General features: G+C 33.8%; 2 protein-coding genes across 2 annotated transcripts; one reads left to right on the plus strand and one right to left on the minus strand.

Annotated features, from left to right (window-relative positions):
• Positions 1-2842: 2842 nt before the first annotated feature.
• LOC110683271 (glycine--tRNA ligase, mitochondrial 1-like) lies at positions 2843-9960 on the plus strand. Its single transcript, XM_021859618.1, has 9 exons — positions 2843-3391; positions 4017-4399; positions 4535-4652; positions 5178-5372; positions 5483-5707; positions 5862-5921; positions 6033-6113; positions 6223-6628; positions 9642-9960. Exons 1-9 carry the CDS (start codon positions 2858-2860, stop codon positions 9872-9874), a joined length of 2235 nt encoding a protein of 744 aa, XP_021715310.1. The 5' UTR covers positions 2843-2857; the 3' UTR covers positions 9875-9960.
• A 279-nt stretch (positions 9961-10239) lies between these two features.
• LOC110683277 (floricaula/leafy homolog) lies at positions 10240-16657 on the minus strand. The gene is made up of 4 exons (XM_021859624.1): positions 16311-16657; positions 15338-15621; positions 14153-14646; positions 10240-10716 (listed from the first exon to the last, which is right to left on the minus strand). The coding sequence occupies exons 1-4, from the start codon at positions 16655-16657 to the stop codon at positions 10348-10350; spliced, it is 1494 nt and encodes a 497-aa protein (XP_021715316.1). The 3' UTR covers positions 10240-10347.
• Between the last annotated feature and the right edge of the window lie 5313 nt (positions 16658-21970).

The following is a 21970-nucleotide window of genomic DNA, read 5'->3' on the forward strand; positions in this document are numbered from 1 at the left end:
AGACACCAAAAATAACTCATGTCACTTCATGGTGTTGTTTTTCCTTTCAAAACTCCCCTCCCTTTTTAGCAAAAAATCTTTTATTTTTGGAATATTTGTATTATACAACTCTAATAAATTATTCCAAATAATATCTTTACATAAAATGTATTTTTTTTTTTATAGTTTTGTGTTCTTAATTCTTCCATACACATTAACCTAAAATATTATATTCTAATTCTTTTTTAATTATAGAAAAAGTGAGCCACTGGTTCAGGTACAAGATATGTATACTATCATTACGGGCCTAGACATCTTTTAGATGTAGTATTATTATTGAATTTTGCCCAAAAAGTTATAGTAATAAAATTGATTCATATAATTGATATTAAAGAAATTACTTTAAAACATCACTTTAACTTTTTTTCAAATACCTTTAATATTTTGTTTCTTTGATGAATAATAGAGAATTACATATGACTATATAATAAATGTTGTGTTCGACAATTATATCATATGTTTAATTCTAGGAAAATGTGAAATATCAATAAATTTTTTGTTATTACGTAGTTAAATAATTTTTTTTTTCTGATAAATAGCTATCGTCTAAAACTTATAAGGTAATAAACAAACAATGATCAAACTCCAATTATTAAATAGCTTCAAACACATTTTATACAATGTAACGTCAAAGAGCGACATATTATGTAGAGCATCAATTCATAAACAGAAAATGTACTATTAATAATATAGGTTAGTGTTACCTAATTGTTGATTATTATTGTCTTTAATGATCCGAGTAGTATTTATTTCAATTGAAATTATTTTATTGGATATAAATCAAAGGTGACTTATTATTGACAATTTAAATATTTACATGTATGTTGTGCTAATAATTTTACCGTAGATTTTACTTTGTTGGTTTATTAATATTTTCATGTTTATTAAAAGACATTTATAAATAAGAGCAACTACGATCTAATGGTTGCTTTCGGGGACTAGCTTGCAATTTTAACAATCTATATCTATACTTAGTATTTAAAAACACAAACCATAATTTTTCATATGACACATGTCATTACAAGTCATTCACTACCACATATGACACATGTCACCCCTTTTGATCTTTTTGTTTAAGACTTTATACATTCTATAACTTGCAAATTCAATTAAGAAAATGAAGTGTTTCATTTCCATCATAATAAAATAAAGTTGAACCAATTAATATACATCACATAAACATATGAATTGAATTATATAAAAGTTGTCTTTTCAACTAATAGACTTAAAATATAACTTAAACCAATATGCCATTTCATATCCTAAAATCTTCATGTATATATATGTATCTAATAAATTCCTTTATCTTTTTCCACAGTTCTATCCTCATTCTTTTTTTTCCTTTTACGTTTTAGCAATGAAACAATTACTTCGTATTTCATATCAAAAGTTTCAACTATTGAAAAAATACCTACATATGAAATAACCTAGATAAGAACCCGTGCATTGAACGGGCCAAAAGGCTAGTTTTCAAGTTAATAGCCAAACCATTAGAGAATTCATTAATTAGTTTGGCCAAGTAAATTAGCTTGGCTAGCTAATTAGCTTATAATTTATTTGTCTCTAATAAAATATTAACTATTTTAAAAAATAAAGCTAAAAAAAACTAAATGACAGTTACTTTCGGGTATACATTAGCTTGAAAGAAGAATAACTTTGTAATTCTAGGTGGCATGACAATTGGAGTTGCTCTAAGGGCCTGTTCTGATTTACTGAAATCACTGAATTGAACTGAACTGTTTATGAGAGAAGGAAAATAGGAAACTGAACTGATTGAAATTAAGCTGAAGAAAATAGGTCCTAAGTCTTTAGTCATATAATCACTACATTGTATAGTTTTGTTGGAAATAATATGCATCATTAATGTAATATAATGTATATAACTTTTAAATATTTTCAATATAGCTAATCAACAATAATTTTCTTTTCTCAATCATAGTTTTAATAGCAGAATTAAAGTGAAGTGAAATTAAGCTGAAAAGAACAGACTCTAAGGGCCTGTTCCGATTGACTGAACTCAGTTGAACTAAACTGAACTGAGCTGAACTGAACTGATTAATTAGTGATTTTTAACTACGGATTAGTGATCTTTGATTATTTATTGATTATTTATTACTATACATATGTGTATATACAAATGTACATATTAAAATATTTACGAAAAATATACTATATAATTATAAAATTTATGAAAAATATATTAAAAACTTGAAACCTCTAAACATTTTAAACACATATACTATTTAATTTAAAAATAAAATAGTATTATGACAAAAGAACACAAAACACTTACATGTATCTAACCCATTTGAACAATGAATTGTATCAATATTATTATTATTATTATTATTATTATTATGATTTTTTTTTTTTTTTTTTTTTTTTTTTTTTTTTTTTTTTTATTATTATTATTATTATTGATGATTATTATTATTATTGATTATTATTATTATTTATTATTATTATTATTATTTATTATTATTATTATTATTTATTATTATTATTTATTATATTATTATTATTATTATTGTTAATATTATTATTATTATTGTTGTTGTTGTTGTTGTCGTCGTCGTTGTAATAAGAGCTTAAAAGACTGAAATTTTGGCTTTATATCATTAGCAATATTATTAGACATAAATTAAGAGCTAAACTGAACTGAATTGAATTTCAATGAAAGAGAACAAGCCCTAAGTGGGGCTCCCTCGTGCAATAAGGCTTGCGAGCGGGAGCTACATCGATGGGAAATGGAAGGTTTAGGTTAAAACCCCCGTTGACATCACAATAATTCCGTAAAGCTGTTTTTAATTTTTTTTTCATGTATCCTCGTTTGATATTCCTAGAGAACATTTCCAGAAGAGTGGGCTCACTACTTCATCCACTAACAAAACCTCACTCTTTCTCCATTTCACAACTTTCTCTCTCCTCCAAACCCCTAACCACTTTCTCTCTCCTCCGCCATTTCACACCAGAATCTCCATTAATGGATTCCGCTGAAATCTCCCTTCGAAAAGCCCTAGCTGACAAGCAAGCCGCCGTCGATGCTCAGGCGAACACTGTGAGGGAGCTCAAGGGTTCCGCCGCCGCCGATAAGGCCGCCATTAACGCCGCCGTTGAAGGTTTGAAGGGTTTGAAATTGGAGAAGGCTGCGATTGAAGAGGAGCTTCAGGAAATTGTTAAGAGTAATGGTGGTGAGAGTAAAGAGGCGTTTCGACAAGGCGTGATTAATACGCTTGAGAGGAAGTTGTTTTATGTTCCTTCGTTTAAGATCTATGGTGGTGTTGCTGGATTGTATGATTATGGTCCTCCTGGTTGTGCTGTTAAACAGAATGTTCTTGCCTTTTGGCGTCAGGTATCAGAAATCAGCAATTTAATTTCTCGGTTTTGTCATGTTTTTGAATTGAAAGTGAATTGTGGGATTAGTTTCGATGAATTGGTTTTGATTGTGATTTGGTTATGATTGAGGTTGATTTGGGTTTTTTTTATGTGGGATTTGAGATTCAAGTTTGAACATTTATGTGTTTGATTTGAATTGGAAGTGAATTTTGTAATTAAATTGCGATGAATTGATTTTGATTGATTTGTGATTTTGATTTAAGACTGTAATTTGGTTAGGAATGAAGTTGTTGGGTACTTGGGTTTGTATGTGGGATTTGAGATTGAAGTTTGAACATTTTTGTGTTTAAATTGGAAGTGAATTGTGTAATTAATTTCGATGAATTGTAAGAATTTTTATGTCCGACACCCTTGTTGCATGTGAGAAACCTCTTGAGAAATTGGATAGTTTTGATTCATATGCTTATCTTAGTGTCAATGTGTTGTGCTATGAGAAAACTAGAATAGATATCATATATATCCTGTTCTCACTATTGTTGCGAATACCCTTTACTTTAACCTACTTTTCATATCACTTATGCTCAATACCTCAAACTGTCATGTATTATAGAACTGAATCTTATATTTTTTTGCACTGCCAGCATTTTGTCATGCAAGAAAACATGTTGGAGGTTGATTGCCCATGTGTGACGCCAGAAGTTGTTCTAAAGGCCTCAGGACACGTGGATAAGTTTACTGACCTTATGGTTAAGGATGAAAAGACCGGCACATGTTACCGTGCAGACCACTTGATCAAGGATTTCTGCAAGGAGAAACTTGAGAAGGACCTCAGTCTGTCTGCAGAAAAAGTAGCAGAACTCAAACATGTATTGGCTATGCTGGATGATTTCTCTTCTGAAGAGATGGGCTCAAAGATAAAGGAGTATGGCATTACTGCTCCTGATACGAAAAATCCTCTTTCTGATCCATATCCATTTAATTTGATGTTTCAGACCTCAATAGGTCCTTCTGGCGTGAGCCCTGGGTAGGTTTGTTTGTCAATATCTTAAAACATAAGTTGGCTGATTTTGTCTGCCCCTTCCTATGGTGGTGAATCAACGGCCTTTTCTTTTATATTTTTATTTATTTTTTATTTTTGCTTTTATGCCTTTACTTGTAGGTTTATGCGACCAGAGACGGCCCAAGGTATTTTTGTGAATTTCAAGGACCTGTACTATTACAATGGCAATAAGCTTCCTTTTGCTGCTGCCCAAATTGGTCAAGCCTTTAGAAATGAGGTCTGTAATTTTCATTGTTTCTCTTTGAAATTAAGTTGCTAATTGACCTGTCTACCATATTGATTTGGAGTCAAGTAGATTCAGTTTGGGTCAGTGTGTGTTAAACGCTTATATAAAACCTTGCATATCTGCCTGATCAAATTATTAAAAGTCTATGTGCTATGGTGGGCTTGTATGACTTGACTGTAATGTCTGTAGAATGTAGTGTGGGTTTTCAATTGTATCTTAACTTAATGGACATATGGATTGCTGACTTGGGTTTTGGCTTTGAGGCATATATCACAATTATTTCAACTTTTAAGCATATCTAGTTGTGGTAAATGCAATTCTTCCAGAACTTCATCCTGTGTATTAGGGCATTTTATTTTACTAATAGGATAGTGGTAAAATTGGAATCCACGGAGAAAACAGACAGGGAAAGGGTAAAGTGCAGGCATGAGGAATGAAATAGGGGAAATTTTCACTTCATTTTTATCCTGGTTCTCTGAAATCATAATATCTTATTATCATAATTTTGTGTTTCAGATCTCTCCAAGACAAGGTCTTCTTAGGGTTCGTGAGTTTACGCTGGCAGAAATTGAACATTTTGTGGATCCCCAAGATAAGTCTCATCGGAAATTTCCTGAAGTTGCAAATTTGGAGTTTTTGATGTTTCCAAGGGAGCTGCAGGTATCTGGGCAATCTGCAAAGAAGATGGTTCTTGGTGAAGCAGTTAGCAAGGTTAGTTTATGTTCATGTACTGATGTGTTTACTCATTTATGATTCCTCTGAGTGCACTCTGAGTAACGTCATTATATTTCTTGCTGATGTGTTATGTCCTTGTTATACAGGGAACTATCAACAACGAGACTTTGGGTTATTTTATCGGGAGAGTGTACATTTTCCTCACCAGCCTTGGAATTGACAAAGAACGATTGCGGTTCCGTCAGCATCTTGCTAATGAGATGGCTCATTATGCTGCTGATTGTTGGGATGCTGAGATTGAATGCTCATATGGCTGGATTGAGTGTGTTGGCATTGCTGATAGATCTGCATATGATTTGCGTGCTCACATGGTAAGGTTTTGTTAGTAAATCTTATGTTGATTTTATGCAGCTAATACATCCTTTTCTTTTGATGTAATCTTAAAACATTGTTTAGGATAAATTTACTTGAAAAAAGAGATATCAGTGAAGTCCATGAACTTACAACTTTTATAAATTTGTTTAGGATAAAAGTGGTGTAGCTCTTGTGGCTCATGAGAAATATGCAGAACCAAAAGAAGTAGAGGTAATACCACTTTCCTCTCTTTCTATAGATTTTTCTTCTTATTTCATGTCTGTTTATTAAGTGTGTGGTAATGGCCAACTGTGTTGATGTACGTATGTGATATTCTTTCAGAAAATTATTATCACCCCAGTGAAAAAGGAACTTGGCCTTGCATTCAAGGGTAATCAAAAGATGGTGGTTGAAGCATTGGAGGTAATAGTTAAAAATATATTCCTTCATACCGCTCTACATTGAGACTATAACTGGTTACTTCACTATAGTGGAATGCATATTTAAATTTGCTCTGGTTTGAATCATGCAGGCCATGGATGAAAAAGAAGCTATGGAAATGAAGGCCAACTTGGAGTCTAAGGGTGAAGTGGAATTTAATGTTTGCACTCTTGGGAAGAATGTGACAATAACAAACAAGATGGTAACTATCAAGAAGGAGAAGAAGAAGGAACATCAGAGGGTTTTTACGCCATCAGTTATTGAACCATCTTTTGGCATTGGGCGAATTATTTACTGTTTATATGAGCACTCTTTCTATACCAGGCAAAGCAAAGGTGGGGATGAGCAATTGAATGTCTTCCGTTTCCCTCCGCTTGTGGCTCCAATCAAATGCACTGTGTTTCCCCTGGTTCAAAATCAGCAGTATGAGGAAGTTGCTGCACAAATTGTTAAGTCATTGGCGGCGGCTGGTATCTCGCATAAAATTGACACCACAGGTACTCTTTTCATCCTTCATTGAAAATCTTTGGCCAATAATGGATTTGAAAGTTTAATTTCTTTCTACTTGGAGAAGGAATGATGACATTTTTACTGTTTGTGTTTATACTACATTGGTAAATTTGGACTACCTTCAACTAAAAATAATAGGGAGATGAGCTAATATTTGAGTTTTGTATGTGTCACTGTAGTTCCTTTCTTTTTCAAATTTATCCCATGCGAAACAACTACAACATGGGTAAACTTGAATATCTTTTAACATCATTTTTTTTTTATTGGTCATAGGTCACTTGTTTGGACTTGTCAAAAGTAGTGACAGCTAATTTGTGAAAATAAAAATTTAGATTTATCTTCAGAAAGTTTTACAAGGTTATAAATAAATAATCATTATTTACTACTATTATACTAGCTCTGTTTTTTTATACTTGCAACACACTTTAACATGTTGTGATCAGTGCAAAAAGTCAATGTTGCGAGTAATTTGGGATGGAGAGAGTAACAGGTTTCCTTATGGGAATGTGTGTCACTAGAAAGAAAAAAAAATAAATAAAAAGAGGAGGTTTAAGGAAAGTAGGTAACTTGGAAGAAAACGGAGGGAGTAAAGGATTTTTTTTGGGTATTGTTAAATGTAATTTTGCGTAATTATAGGCTGAACAACAAGCCTGATGGCTGATTCCAAACATTTTTCTCAAACAACCAATCTAAAATGTAATTAAAAAAAAAAAACAGTTTCAACAAACATACACCCTCAAAACCTCAGGGGTTGTTGGTTCAAGCAATTTAGGTATAATTGTACATGGGTCTAGAATGGGTAAACCCCATACCTTCTGTTTGCGTAAGAAAATTTCAAACCCATACCCCAGACCCACAAGATATGGGTTTTAAAACCCAAAAGGAGAGGTGGGTATGGCTCATACCAACCACAATGTATTAAATAATAGAAAAAATTCATACCCTTACAATAACCAAACATAAGGTATTTAGAATCAAGTTCAACCCTATCCCCATACCAGTTTGGTTTTATTCCTAATTCCAATCTTATACCATTAAGTGAACAAAATACTCCCTGAATTTCTAAGACCGTATTTACTTGTATATAACTAAATATCTCCAAGATGTTTTGAGCAATCAGTCCTTGCTATCATAAAATGGGTCAAAGCTCTAAAATCTGGTAGTCAGTCAAAAGGAAAGTGGAATTTTAAGTATCAATCAAAGCCTTAATCCCATAAGTGGGGTTGGCTACATGAACCAAAAGTGATTATTCCGTGGAATTTTAAGTAATAATATCTTTTTTTTCCCTAGATAATGCCTTCAACACTTTTGTGGGATAGTATGCTAGAGATTAGCTTGATTACAGCAGTATAAATGGCAGGAAATGATGGTTATATTGATTAGATGAGAATTACACTAAATTGGATGATAATTCCACTTTCAAGAGGTGGATTCACTCCTAATATGAGCTTTCGAGAGGCTCACTCTCTCCCAATAACATAACCTCAATAGAAAATACCCCCTAACAAACCTCTAGCTTATTCCCCAAGTTACTACTAATAGACTATGACTAATGTGCCCTTCCCCTAGATATTGATTCCTTGCATAGTACCATAAAGATTTATTTCTCCCCTTTTAGGAGAACCATATGAGGCCACTATTTTGGTCTGTAGCACCTAATCACCGATTTTCGTGCCTAAAAGTCAAGTTAAGCTTTTGGCTTTTTTTTTAATCCTCGTTCTTACACTTTCTCATTTTCATCCCGTCCATGTCATACCACACACACACACACACACACACACACACCACACCCACCACACCCCCCCAAAAAAAAAAATGTCTTTTATATAAATTCCAACAAGGCTATTCAGGGAGATGATAAAAGAGAGAGGGGGGGGGGGGAGGAAATTAAGGAAGCATGACTACTTTACCTGAAAACTGCAAGGCAACAATAAAAGGAATTGCTTTTTGTTAAAACCTCCTTAGCTAACATTGCATTCTGATAAAGTTAGAATTGCTGTTCCACAGTTCCAGAATGATGTTAGCCCCACAAAGCAAAGATCGAGAAAATTGAGGTATCAAGAGGGAGATTAAGGTATAGGTTTGCTGGTTCTATTATGACCATGGTGGTGGTGGATTTAAGGGCTGTAGAAATGGACTTGTGATGGTGGTTTGTTGAGACCCAAAACAAAGAGCATAGAAGATGAGAGCTTGAAAGTTTCAGAATTAGTTTACATGTACTTGGCAATTTAATGTAAGTTTTTTTTTTCCCCTTTTCTGGGGGGCTTCATAATCAATCATTGTATGGCGAGTAAGTGCTTTTTTGTAGTTGTATAAGTTAAATAGTTGATGAGGTCACTTCTTACTAGCTAAGGGAATGAGTTGAATGAGATTAGCAGATATGTTGGGAAAAAAATTGGATAAAATCTGAGAATGCTTGAGCTTATGGTCTAATTATGAAGTGGGTTTTGAAAGAATTGTTGCTAAAGGTAAAGCTTTAGTGGTAGAAAATGGTTTAGGGAGGAAAGAAAGAAGTGACAGCAAAGGAAAGAAACGAATGGCAGGAGAAGGAAAGAAAGGAATGACAGAAAATCACAATTTTGGTTCATGTCCTGGTAATGAAAATGATGTGTGGTTACTGCCCATGTTGTGGTTGTCAATGCAAGTTTGATTTCAATGTCTTTTAGGATTTTATAATAGTTGTAAGCTATTTTATTAGTTAGGGTAGACTATTAGAGGCTTGAAGCCATTACTTAGGAGAAATGGGTAATCTATGGGAAACTCTATTTCATGGAAAGCCACTTCTATTCATGTTTTTAAGATTTGTCCTTGACATGTATGTAAATCTTGGTTGAGACTTTTATCTGCTTTGCCTGTTTTATGAAAATCTCACCATATAGGCAGGGCTCATAGAAGTTGCATCCTTACTAAACCTTAGATTTTGTCTGCCCCAATTTGGCACATAAAGACTAAGAGTATCAGCATTCAGTAGATAACCAACCACCGACATGCCTTTTGCAGGTACATCGATAGGCAAGCGTTATGCAAGGACCGATGAACTTGGAGTACCCTTTGCAATTACTGTTGATTCAGAAAACTCTGTCACTGTTCGGGAAAGAGACAGCAAGCAACAGATTCGGGTCAATGTTAATGAGGTCTCATCCGTTATTAAAGAGGTGACTGATGGTCAGAGCACCTGGGCAGATGTGCAATGGAGATATCCATCTCATTCATCTGCATCCGCTGATGAGTAAGAAGAGCTTCTGAAGAAAGAGTTGTTTACAGAGGCAAGGATTGAAAATTATGCTATTTAACTGTACACGATCATGATGCCAGACGTGCCGACAGCCATTTTCTCTTTAGATAATTTATCATTTTGTCAGAATGTATGTTTGATTCTTGTTCTAAATTAGACAATTTGGATATATTTGCATTCAAATTGATCTCAGTAACATACTCTTAGCAGCTGAAATTGCAACTTCTATGAATTTTACATCTAGAGCATCTCATTTGTTACTTGGGTCTCTTTTAACAAAAATTTGCCTCCCTTGATTTTATGAAAAACTTAACCATTCATGTAAACCGGTAGGATTCAGCAAATTTCAGGGAGATAAATCGATAAGCCCTAGTAATCAGCAGAATGAGTGAGAAGGATTTTCAAGTTCTGAACCATACATGATCCGATTCCACAAAAATTACAAGAAATAGCACAACTACAAAAGACTACCTAGAAAGGAAGATGGTGTGGCCCAGCACCAGCAGAGATGGAGTTGCTTGTGTTACTAGAGCTGCGCTCAGTGTGGCAAAGCTGGCGGAGCTTGGTAGGGACATACCAAATGGAGAGGCGTGGGTGAGAGTTGAAGATGGCATCAATATCCCATCCTTGGCGTGCAGCGATTGCAACAAGGGGCTTGTAACAGGCCTGCCTCCAGGCACCTACGTTTTCTCCTCTCTCCTTGAAAGCTCGTCTCAGGGCGTTGGATGTCTCCTCATCTAGGCAGTGGAGAGCGTAGCAATGCACATAGTGCCTCATTTTGGGTTTGTTGATGTACGTTGCTCCTGCTTTCTTCGCAAATCTGAATACCTGGTTGGTTACCTGTGTTTTTATAATTTTCTTTTTGAGTTAGTTATCCTTGGTCAGTACTCAGAACAGAACTATGCAGTAATGCAATTGTTAAATTGGATACATCAGAAACTTCAATCCCTTTTCAAACTAAGAACACTCATTATGTATAGGGTTTAAAGAATAGGCAATTTTTACCTTAATTTCGTAGGGAACTAAAGGGATTTCGAAAGTGTACTATCAACATTTCAGGATTTGTAGCCAATTTTTTTTTTTTTTTTTTTTAATTTTTTTTTTTATCTAATAACTAATTTTTGGTCCGGGCAGTCATAATATGTGTATTATAAATGAGCTTTTATAATAAAAATTATGTGATAACTATAAATATAGATTAAATTAGTTACATTATTATTATTTTTTTTTTTTTTTAATAGCATTAACTTTAGTACTCGCACTATTTAAGTTTATTTTTCTAATCTTTATTGAACATCAAAATATATTATCCAATATCTAGAAACTAAGATCATTAATTTGCTTCGTTTGACTTCAAGTTCATAAGTATGATTAACTCTTTTTAACAAAACATTATAGACATGAAATGTGTCATTGAATTAGTGGTTGACCTTAAAGTATATAAGGTCATAGGTTCGAACATTAATACTAACAATTTATTATTTTAATTTAATGAATTACAATAATCGACGACATGATGCCACATCATTTGCCTAGTCATGATGACACGTGGCGGACGCATGTATTCCCATTGAATTTTAATAATAATAATAATAATAATAATTTGGTATGGACTCATATTTATCTTTGCCTAAATACTGAAATTTTATTTTATTTGTGTTTTATCTTTAGGATTGTTAATTTGCTCGCGATAGCAAAACATGTAATATAACGTTTTATAGAATTAAAAATAACAAAACATATGTTATCCAAGTATTGTTATTACTACCGTGTTTTATATAATTTGCCATAATTAGATATATTATTTTCATATTTGTGTCAAACCGTTTCAAATATTTTAAACCTCTATACTCGAGTATTATAATTAATATTATGATTGTTATTGAAAATGATGTAAGAGATAAACAGGGAAAGCACAGTGGTTTTAAGGTAAAAATTCAAGGCAGCAATGATAAATTGATCAAGATCAGAGTAGTCAGTAGGTAAAAGACAGAAAAATGATAAGAGGAAGTAGTAGTACAACTCAAGTAATTAAAGAAGATGAATAAAACAGTAGCCAGTTTTTTGGGAGGATACACGGAGAGAGCGACGAAATGATGTTAGCACTGTAGCCTGTGTAGCCCTCACTCATCCATCCATCCCCTGCTTGAGTGCTTTCCCTTCTGTTGCTATTTTCGAGAGATACCTTTTCCCTTTTTCTCTTCTTTACATTCTTGGCGTTTCTATGACCCACTCTCTTCGTTTTTTTTTTTTTTTAACGGTAAGGAGAAGGAACCTGATCGAACCTCAACCCTCACGGTTTTTTTGGTGCAGGTTAAACATTTTAAGAGCGATGGAGAAGGGTAAGGGATCCCCATCCTTAAAGTGCCTCTAATGGCGATTGAACTCCCAACCTTAAATTAGAAGGTACAATTCTTCCACTAGACCAAGCTTAGCTTGATAGTGTTTTTCATTTTTTTGTTGATTGGTTATGCTTTCATCCCTTTTTTCTCATAAACAAATTAGTGAGTACAATGTATTATTATTGGGTAGAGGGAGTAACACCTTTACTATGCTCTGTATATATCGATATATCCCTAAATACCTAATACTTTATTTACAAAGTATTAAAATTAGAATTAATCAAAATTATGATATTTTTGGTGATTTGTTAAGAGTAGAGTCAAACTCTTAACATATCTTACTTTTTTTTTTTTTTTATTTTTTTTTTAATTTTAGGAATTAACATATCTTACTTAACAAAATGAGGTTTATTCAAATGATTTATTGCTAGGTAGTTTGTTTAATGATTTAATATTTTCTCTAAAGTGTTAATATCAAATTAAGGCTCATTTTCATTTGCAAAAGGCTTAGAGAATTAGGTTGAGTCCAACAAAAATAAAATTTACGTTAAGTCAAATTATAAACATGTTGGTAATTTAGCTTATTTTTATGTGTGAAAAAATCCAAAAACCTTAATTTATTTATTTTAATAATTTGAGGAAGGACGATGTACTGTGAACAGAGAAACAATGACAATGAGTTGTCAAAGGCATACATTGACACCTCTTCTGATTAATTTCATCCTCTCCTTGGTTCCCCACAATTGACTCAATCTTAAAAAGTCTTTTTAACAAATTAATTTTCGTACTTCTCACTGGACACCTGTCGACCTAATACTGGATTATTATATATATATATATATATATATATATATATATTTTTTTTTTTTTAATAAAAATGGATTATTATATCCTTTCTTTGAATACCATTCATATAATTTCTCACTCCCCTTTTGGACTACTAGTACATCTTTGTTGCCATTGCTTCAAACAAAACAAACATTGAAATTTCCCTTTCTACCCCAATCTTATTATTTGTACTCTAGACAATAGTGCAATACGGAATTATGGATAATTTTTTATTAAAAAAAATAAAAAAATCTTTGGGTAGGTTCTTTATAATAAATGGGTAGGTTTTATTTTTGTGTTATTTTAAACCTACTAGGTATTTATAGTTTGTTCTATTATGGAAATGAAAATGTTTATGAAGGAAAATTTAGTGCATTGATGTATTATTGTCGGACTTTATAGTAACCTTGCAAATGTCTTTTACGGAAGTACATATTATTCATTACTCTAACCCTAAATACGAAGTAACAAGTAGCCCGAGTAGCATTTTTACCACTATTTGCACCTTATACAATTAAAAAAAAATAAACTCATTGCGTCACAAAATAATTACTTAAAAAGGAGGTTTTAAATTGTACTTAAATTCTAAAGAGAATTTATTTATTTGGTCATACACTTTTGGAATAAGATGAATAGAAAAGGATAATATGATAAGACAATGCAACCCAATAATGTAGGTACATATTGAAAGTACTTCAATTTGTTTATTTTTTGGGAAAGCCGGGTAAAACACCTAGTTTGGCAAACAACTTTATGTTGATAATCTAGCTTTTTTTTAATGGAATATTCTCTCACTTTCAATTCCATATCAATAAAATTTGTTGGTTCTATAGATAGAAAGAATTATACTCCACACATGTTTAGAATTTCACCAATTTTCACATCAAGTACCATGCAAATTCCAATAAAAATTAAAGCTAGCTAAAATAAAAATTTATGTAAAAATATTAGAAAAAAACATGCAATGTAATTTGATTATTAATATATACCATGTTGTTTAAGCTTTAAAGTGACAAATAAAGAATCAAATGTTACCAACAATTAGCAAAATAATAACCTCCTAATTAACATAAAAGATGATTGATTAGAGATTATAGATAATGTACCTTAGTAGGGCATTTTTCACCACGTTCCTTAGCAATGTTTTGAACTTGATGCAAAAAATCACGGCATTGCTCATACAAATGGAACAAATAATCCAATCCATTCTTCTTCCCTCGCGCTACTTCTCCCGGCTCAGTTACAATAAAAGGGTGCTCCCTTTGCCTTTCAGTAACACCGCCAATGCCACCACCTCCGCCACCATCCTCATCATCGTCCACCTCCTCCTCGTCCAAGTCGTCATCTATATTACTATTGTTGTTATGATGGTTCCCAATCATCCTACTAGGCTCTTGCCCTACTAATTTCCTATTAGTAGTTGTTAAGGTCATCATGTTTTGGACCGTGTTTCTTGCTTGAAGATGTTGCTGTTTCCTGTGCTTCTTTCTTTGTTGATGATCCTGATGATTTGTGTGTGTAGGTGGTGCTCCCACCATTTCCCAGTTTCCGCCGCCACTTCCGACTACCTCTTTCTCGTGTACTCCTTCCTCTGATAGTCCTGTAGTCAATACAATGAAAGTTTCAAGTTTTTGTGCTCTAAAGATTCTAAATTTTGATCACTTTTATTTTCCAAAGATATATACTAGTATTAACATTAGCTTGTGGTAAGTGTATGATACTCTTTATTTATTTTATTTTTCAGAAAACATGAAATTTCATTGATAAAATACTCTGTAATTTATACAACAGAATACGAGTTTAACTGAGAATAATATATATACCCTTCTACGGGGTAATTAAGATACTTCATTGCACATATATGAAGAATTGGTGAATTTTATGAGTACTACTGTACTAGTAGATGTATTGGTGGAATAAACTAATAACAAGATATTGAATTCAATAAACTACAATGTTTTGATGATATAAATACTAACATAACATGCAATGTTGCATTTATTTATGGTATTGAATAATAATCAACTTAATAAAGCTAGAAAAAGTAAAAATTTAAAAGGACTTTTATATAATCATGAATCTAGGGACTATTATTATGTGATATATTTTTGTTTGAGGTACAATTTAACAACAAAATGATTCCATAATATTCAATATGAATAAATACATAAAGTACCATACACATACATTTATCTAATTATTAACTATTGAACTAAATTAAGAGGTAATCAAGGGGTTTCTAATTTTGTAGGAATACTTAGCTTTTCAGCTTCATTAAGATCAAATTTTACCTTCTTGGGAGAGGGCATCAAGAGGGTGATGGGACGAGTCGGGCGGTGGTGTGTTGGAGAGGCTCATATGGTTGTGACGATGGCGGCGAGACTCCTCAAGGTCCTCAAGACGGCGTCTCTCAGCACGGATAGCGGCTTTAATACCGTAACGCTCCCCGACAAGAAGGTCCCAACGGAAGAGATGAGAAAGGCTGTTCATCATCTCATCCACCTCTTCCTCTTTCATGTCTACTAGTGTGTTCACCGTGAACCCCATCTCGGCTATTTTCGCCGCCGTGTAGTACCTTAATAATCAATCCAACACCCCAACATTAGGACCCCAAAAAAAAAAAATGAACATTTTAGGGAAGTATATGAAAATAAAGATGGTAATAGGTTACTTTCATATCATAAGGTTACTTTTAATTTAGTAAGGAGTAGTTGTTTTTGGCTAACTTAGCTAATAAAGTCTTGAGGTGGTATGTAATAATTAAAATCAAATCTCGTCTATATAAACTACTCAATATCATTGTCAATACTCGATAAGATTCCAAACTCCAAATAATTTTGACTATTCAAAATCATTCTACAAAATTTTGATTTGTGACACTTTTTTTTAAAGAACTGTTTTATTAAAATACAACTATTTCCTACAAAGTACTACAAACAAATGTGTATATACATGTATGAACATTTTGCATATAATTCTTCTTCTTTATTTATATATTTATTTATCAAAATTTGGATTTATTTTTGAGAGGTTTTGATATGGAGATTATGCATCATTATAAAAAAAAAAAAAAAAAAAAAAAAAACCATATAATTTAGTAAAGAAATTATCATAAATTAATACAAACACAGCTTATTAAATTTAAAAACCTATACATTTCCTTTTTATTTTAAAAAGACATATACTGTTTGCATATTAATTTGTGGAGGGGGTTGAAACTTGAAAAAAAAATATTTAGTACAAGTACTTGATGTTTGTGTCTACCTTATACCGTACGCTTGGAATAACTCTTCCAATCCACCAGAACCTGAACTTGCTCCTGCTCCTGCATTAGCAGCAGCAGCAGCACTTCCTGGAATTCCCATCGCGAAACCCTGCATACTCATTCCCACTCCGACTCCCATTCCCATCCCCATCCCCATTCCGACCCCCGGGATCCCTACAGGGGGCTCCCTCATCCCTATCAGCCCTCGAGCAAAGTACGGCGGAAGCGTCGAGGTTGCCGCTTGTGCCGTGCTTTGTTGAGGAGCACCTGCGGCCGATGCGGCCGCAAGGGTGCTCCTTGGGTAATCCCACTTGAATAGGCTTGCTGTGAATGGGTCTTGATCCATTATTAATATTTTTTGGTGGGGAAATAAATGAAGTGTTTTTTAGGACTAAAAAAAGGAGGGTATGAGAGGGAATGATAAGGTGAGATTTTGTGTTTGTGTTTGGTCTAGTTGGGGTAATTGTGAGAAAGTTTTGAGTACTTGGATGAATTTGCTTATGTATTTATAAATACTAATTTGGGGAGGGTTTTGCTTTTGCTATAGATTGAAAAGCTTTATTGTTGGAAATATATAAAAAAAAAAAAGTGTAGGTTTTGGCTTTATTATACTTCCAAACAAAGCCTATATTTTGCAATTATATTTTTATTGGTCCCGCCACAACATCATCCATATAGACCATATTGGTACTACTCTATACATCAATGCACAATTAAAACAATTGTACTTTGAGATAACTATAACAATCCAACATGATTATGCTTTTTCATTTTACTGAGTAAAAATTAATAATAAATGATGATCTAATTAGAAAACTTATGTGAATAATGTCAATTTTTAAGTCAATATTAAATAATACAATGGAAAAAATTAATTGTAATTTGCAATTATTTTGTTTCCGTGAATAAAAATATAAGAAAATATTTTCGGAATATGAGCATATAGGAGGCTAATTAAGCTATTTGCCTAACTAGCTAGTCCCTTAAATGCATGTGGATCGAATTTTGTTATATAATTTTAGGGCCTATTCTCATACGATTATTTTCAGTTCACTTCAGTTCAGCTCTAATCATTTTCATTCAGTTCAGTTCAGTTCAGTTCAGCTCTAATCATTTTCATTCAGTTCAGTTCAGCTCTAATAAGTTCAGTTCAGTTCAGTTCAGTTCAGCTCTAATTTCCTTCTCTTATAAAATATTCATTTCAATTCAGTCCAGCTCTAATAAGTTCAGTTTAGTTCAGTTTAGCTCTAATAAGTTCTGTTCAGTTCAGCTCATTTCAGTCAATAAGAACCCTGTTCTCATTGACTAAACTGAACTGAACTTATTAGAGCTGAACTGAACTGAACTGAAAATAATCGTATCAGAACAGGCTCAAACCCTTAGCCTAACTAGTACTCGTAACACATTGAAAAAAAAAAAAACATAATCCGCTCCTTTTTTTAGGTATGTCAAACGCAATTATTTTTTCAGTTGGAAATAATCAAGTTTCTTTGAAATTTATCAATTTCAACCCTTTTTTTATATTTTCATGTTTTTATCATTAGTATCAATTAAATTCACTTGTTGTAGACTTGTAGTGTTCTTATGGTGGAATATTTCTAGTTCAGTTAATTCTATTAGTATAAATATGTGCGAGAACTCTGTCTTAATTTAAGTTTTCTAATTCAAAAATCAAATGTTACAATTTGATTGGACTATATTTTGTCCATCAAATTTTGGTAATATGTAAAGTAACAAGTCTAGAACTGTCGTTATTATTCCAACAAAAGAGGTGTAATACATGTATTGGTTTTGGGGAGTTGCCACTAGAATAGATTGAGTGAGAGAAAGAGAAAAGGTGATAGTTAGTTGTAATATCCGTTGTGGTTTTGTTTCCTCTTCTGGTTATCGATGTCACAACTTACAACTTAGAGTTGTTTCATTGGTTGTTGCTTTAATTCATCAATTACTTGAAATGTTTCTCTAGTTACCGCCTTTATAACCACGAGTTAATTTTATGGTGCATGTAATTTAAAGGGCTATCAATTTTACGTGACAAGCCAATGCAATGCACAATCTATTTCCTCTTTTCCAAAGCTAATTATAAAGGTGTTGAATGTGTAAGTTTTGGATGCTACTAGGACTTGTGCAACCTAAGTTACATACTAATGTTATAATTTGTAAAATATTGTCTTATTGATAGTTTGGTAGTATATATGTTCATCTGAGAATTTATTAGATTTATCGATAAATCCACTAATAAGACTTGTACGTGAATTCTTTTAAAGAAAGTAAATTCCAAGATTTAAGTCTAAAAAAGGGTTGTGCTACATTGAATTTAAGTTCAGTCATGATAGTTGAATTTGATAAATTAGTATACATGTGTTTGATAATACAAAATATGTGATTGGTAGCAAACTATGTGATTTTTTTATACAATCTTTTGAATACAAAATATTAATTGGTAGCAACTGACAATACGAACAATGATTAGTTCCAAATTTAATCCGAGGCATCACCCGGGCACAAAAAACTAGTTTTTATTACTAATGAGTGTAAAACAAATAAAATAAATGTTTTTTTTAATACAATAAGGTAATAACGTACACAAAGAAATAACCACCAACTATTCTTTTGGTTTTAGTAATAGTAAGTACACCAATATTTTTAAAAACGCTAAAGCTCCCACCAGATTGACTAACCCCTTATGTGTGACATCGTGGTGAGTCCCATTAACAACCCCTCCCTTACAATTGCTCCTTTTGTTCCTTCTTCTCTCGATTTTCATTTTTGTCTTCTTCAGTTCCTCTCTAATTTTGGGCAAAAACTAAAATGATTTGTTGGAAACAAATTTAGGGTTAGTTATGGGGAGATATCGGTATAATAATTAATAAATAATGCCGACAATTCAAAAATATTACAGAATAAAACGGGTACGGGTCCTCACAGCTGGCAAGCATATCGACAATAATACATAAAAGTGTACATATCGGCTTGTCGGCGGTCGGCACGTGGCAACAACTACGCCATGCAAACATCTAGCATTTAGAGTTGCTATAAATATCAGGTTTAATTTGTCCCTTAATTTAAGGGTAGCATTTATTACTCTCTCTCTCTCTTCATATCGTCTTCTTCTTCTTCTTCTTAAACATACACTTACTGACTTTGTCATCGGAGTGGTTTTCCTCGGATTCACTCCGGGGTTAGTTAAACTCTGCTTCTTGTGTAGGTACTTAGTCGGGCGATAGGGAGCTTCACGGATCTCGGGTTCAAATTCTCCCATCTATCCCACTACCTCCATATTTTATTATTTTCTCCAATTTTTTTTCTAAAACTCCGCGCATAGAGAAATGAAGCAAGTATTTTAAAACGAAGGGGTACTAGTTTTTTTTTTTTTTTTTTTTTTTTTTTTTTTTTTTTTTTTTTTTTTTTTTTTTACAGCCGTAAAAAAGGCGATTAGGCCCTGGAAAACTTAGAGAACTTAATACTAAAGCAAATAAAACTAGGAAGCATATCCTTAATTCTGGAAATCTTTTCTCTGTAGTGAAGAGCTCCTGTTGCATCACCCTGCAGCCAATTGGCAATCTTGGTGCTGGAGGTGTTAATCTGTAGTTGCCACAGTTGCTGTTGCAGAGCCGCTCTTGTACCTGTAAGAATGGCATCAATTATACCTGTTGGAGCTCCTCCATGATCCCAGTCCTCGCCCTGCAAGATTCTGCCATCAGAAGCTATCGGTTCCCAAGTCCAAAGTGACTTACTCCTGTATTTATCCCTTTTTAACACCAATCTAGCTTTGAAACATTCGTTGCCTCTTGCAATCAAATCGATTCTTTCCTTGTCTTGGTGAGAATCCCTGCTATCTGCCCTTGTCTCAAATCCAGGCGGGCAGTCCTCTTCTTGTTTAGCATCGTCCTTTGCTCCTGCCACAAGAGATGGTGCTGCTATTAGATCTAAACATGTGCTCCATCTGCTTGATCGTAGCCCACGCATGTTGAGTTTTGTTTCTGAACACCCGGTTATTCCTTGCTTCCCAGATACATTCAAGCCCTGCAAGAAACATAGAGTAGCTCTCCTCTAAACCCCTATCCTTGTCACATAATATTCTTTGCCAATTGTAGATCCAACTTGCAATGGGTATGTTGTTTTGATGGTCTACATTAATGCCCAAGCTGTAGCCCCTCCAAACATGGCTAGCAAATGGACAGTCCCGGAAGAGATGCTCTAGCGTTTCCAGACAACCATGCTCATCCCCACTCTCCATAAAACAAAGCAGGCAGAAATGAGCCGTGCCTAGACCCCTTTTCCTCCTTTCACTTCCTACCGGAAGAGCACCTTTGAGAATCTTCCAAAGAAAGATTTTTTGCCTTGGACTTCCGTCAAATTTCTAGAATTTCCTCCAGTTTATATTGCTAGGATTAAGTTGTTGATCGTGCCTGTCATTTGCGTGATGAGACTCATCAAAAATGAACTTGTAGCCGCTCTTAACTGAGTATGTACCTTTCCTATCCCTTCTCCAAATTATCAAATCCTCAAAACCAGCTGCCATAGGGGTTATATCAGCAATCTTAAGCACGGTGTCCTTGTCAAAAATCTCATTACAGTAATTCATATTCCACCCACCATCGGTAGAGAGCAAAGAGGCTACATTATCATCATTTGGAACAAAAAACCCATTCCACACTGGCATTTTCCCGAGAACCCAGGGATGGTGAATTTTAGCGGTGCACCCATCCCCTATAGACCACGAGCAACCCTTCTTAAGTACATGTAAGCCCCATTCAATCCCTTTCCACCCCCAAGATTCCGAGCTCTTACCTATCCATCTATTACCAAAGAGAGACCCTTTGTTAATACTGTACTTAGTACTAAAAACCTTGCTAATGAGAGAGTCTGTGTTCGTGATTATTCGCCACCCTTTCTTTGCCAAGAGAGCTTCGTTTAAGTATCTTACATCTAGGATGCCAAGTCCCCCGTCCTCTTTTGTAGCAGTCAGATGTTTCCAATTCTTCCAGTAAACCCCTTTACAGTCCCTCCTACCAATCCACCAGAATTTAGCAATGATGCTAATAATTTTCTTTATAATTCCTAACGGGCATTTAAAAATCGAGAGAAAATAAGTCCCCAAGCTAGAGAGAACTGATTTAATAAGAGTAAGTCTACCAGCACGGGAGAGAAATAAAGAATTCCAAGCGTTTAACCTTTCTTTCATCCTGTCGACCATGAAACCAAAATTTTTTTTTTTTGGTAGTACCAAAATCAGTAGGAATGCCCAATTAAACACCAAAACTGTCGTTCCTGCTAATTCCCAAGATCTCACTAAATTTTATCACATCCTCCTCCTTAGAACCCGGGCTAGCAAGAAGGACCGACTTTCTTTGGCTAATAATCTGGCCCGAGGCCTTGCAATAAGTGTCAAGAGTATTCTTGAGGGCAACAATATTACTCTCCAAGCCTTGAATAAAAAAAAGCAGAGTCGTCTGCAAAGAAAAGGTGGCTTATTTTGGGGGCTTTCTGAGCTACACTAAGGCCAACAATTCTTCCTGCTTCTTCTTCTTTGCGTATTAACCCAGACAGACCTTCCATACATAAAATAAAAAGGTATGGAGACAAGGGGTCTCCCTGTCGTAGTCCACACCTTGGTCTAAAGGCCTTTTGAGCACTTCCATTAATAATCACCGAA

The sequence above is a fragment of the Chenopodium quinoa genome, unplaced genomic scaffold (assembly GCF_001683475.1).
Source record: "Chenopodium quinoa cultivar QQ74 unplaced genomic scaffold, ASM168347v1, whole genome shotgun sequence".
Lineage (NCBI taxonomy): Eukaryota > Viridiplantae > Streptophyta > Magnoliopsida > Caryophyllales > Amaranthaceae > Chenopodium > Chenopodium quinoa.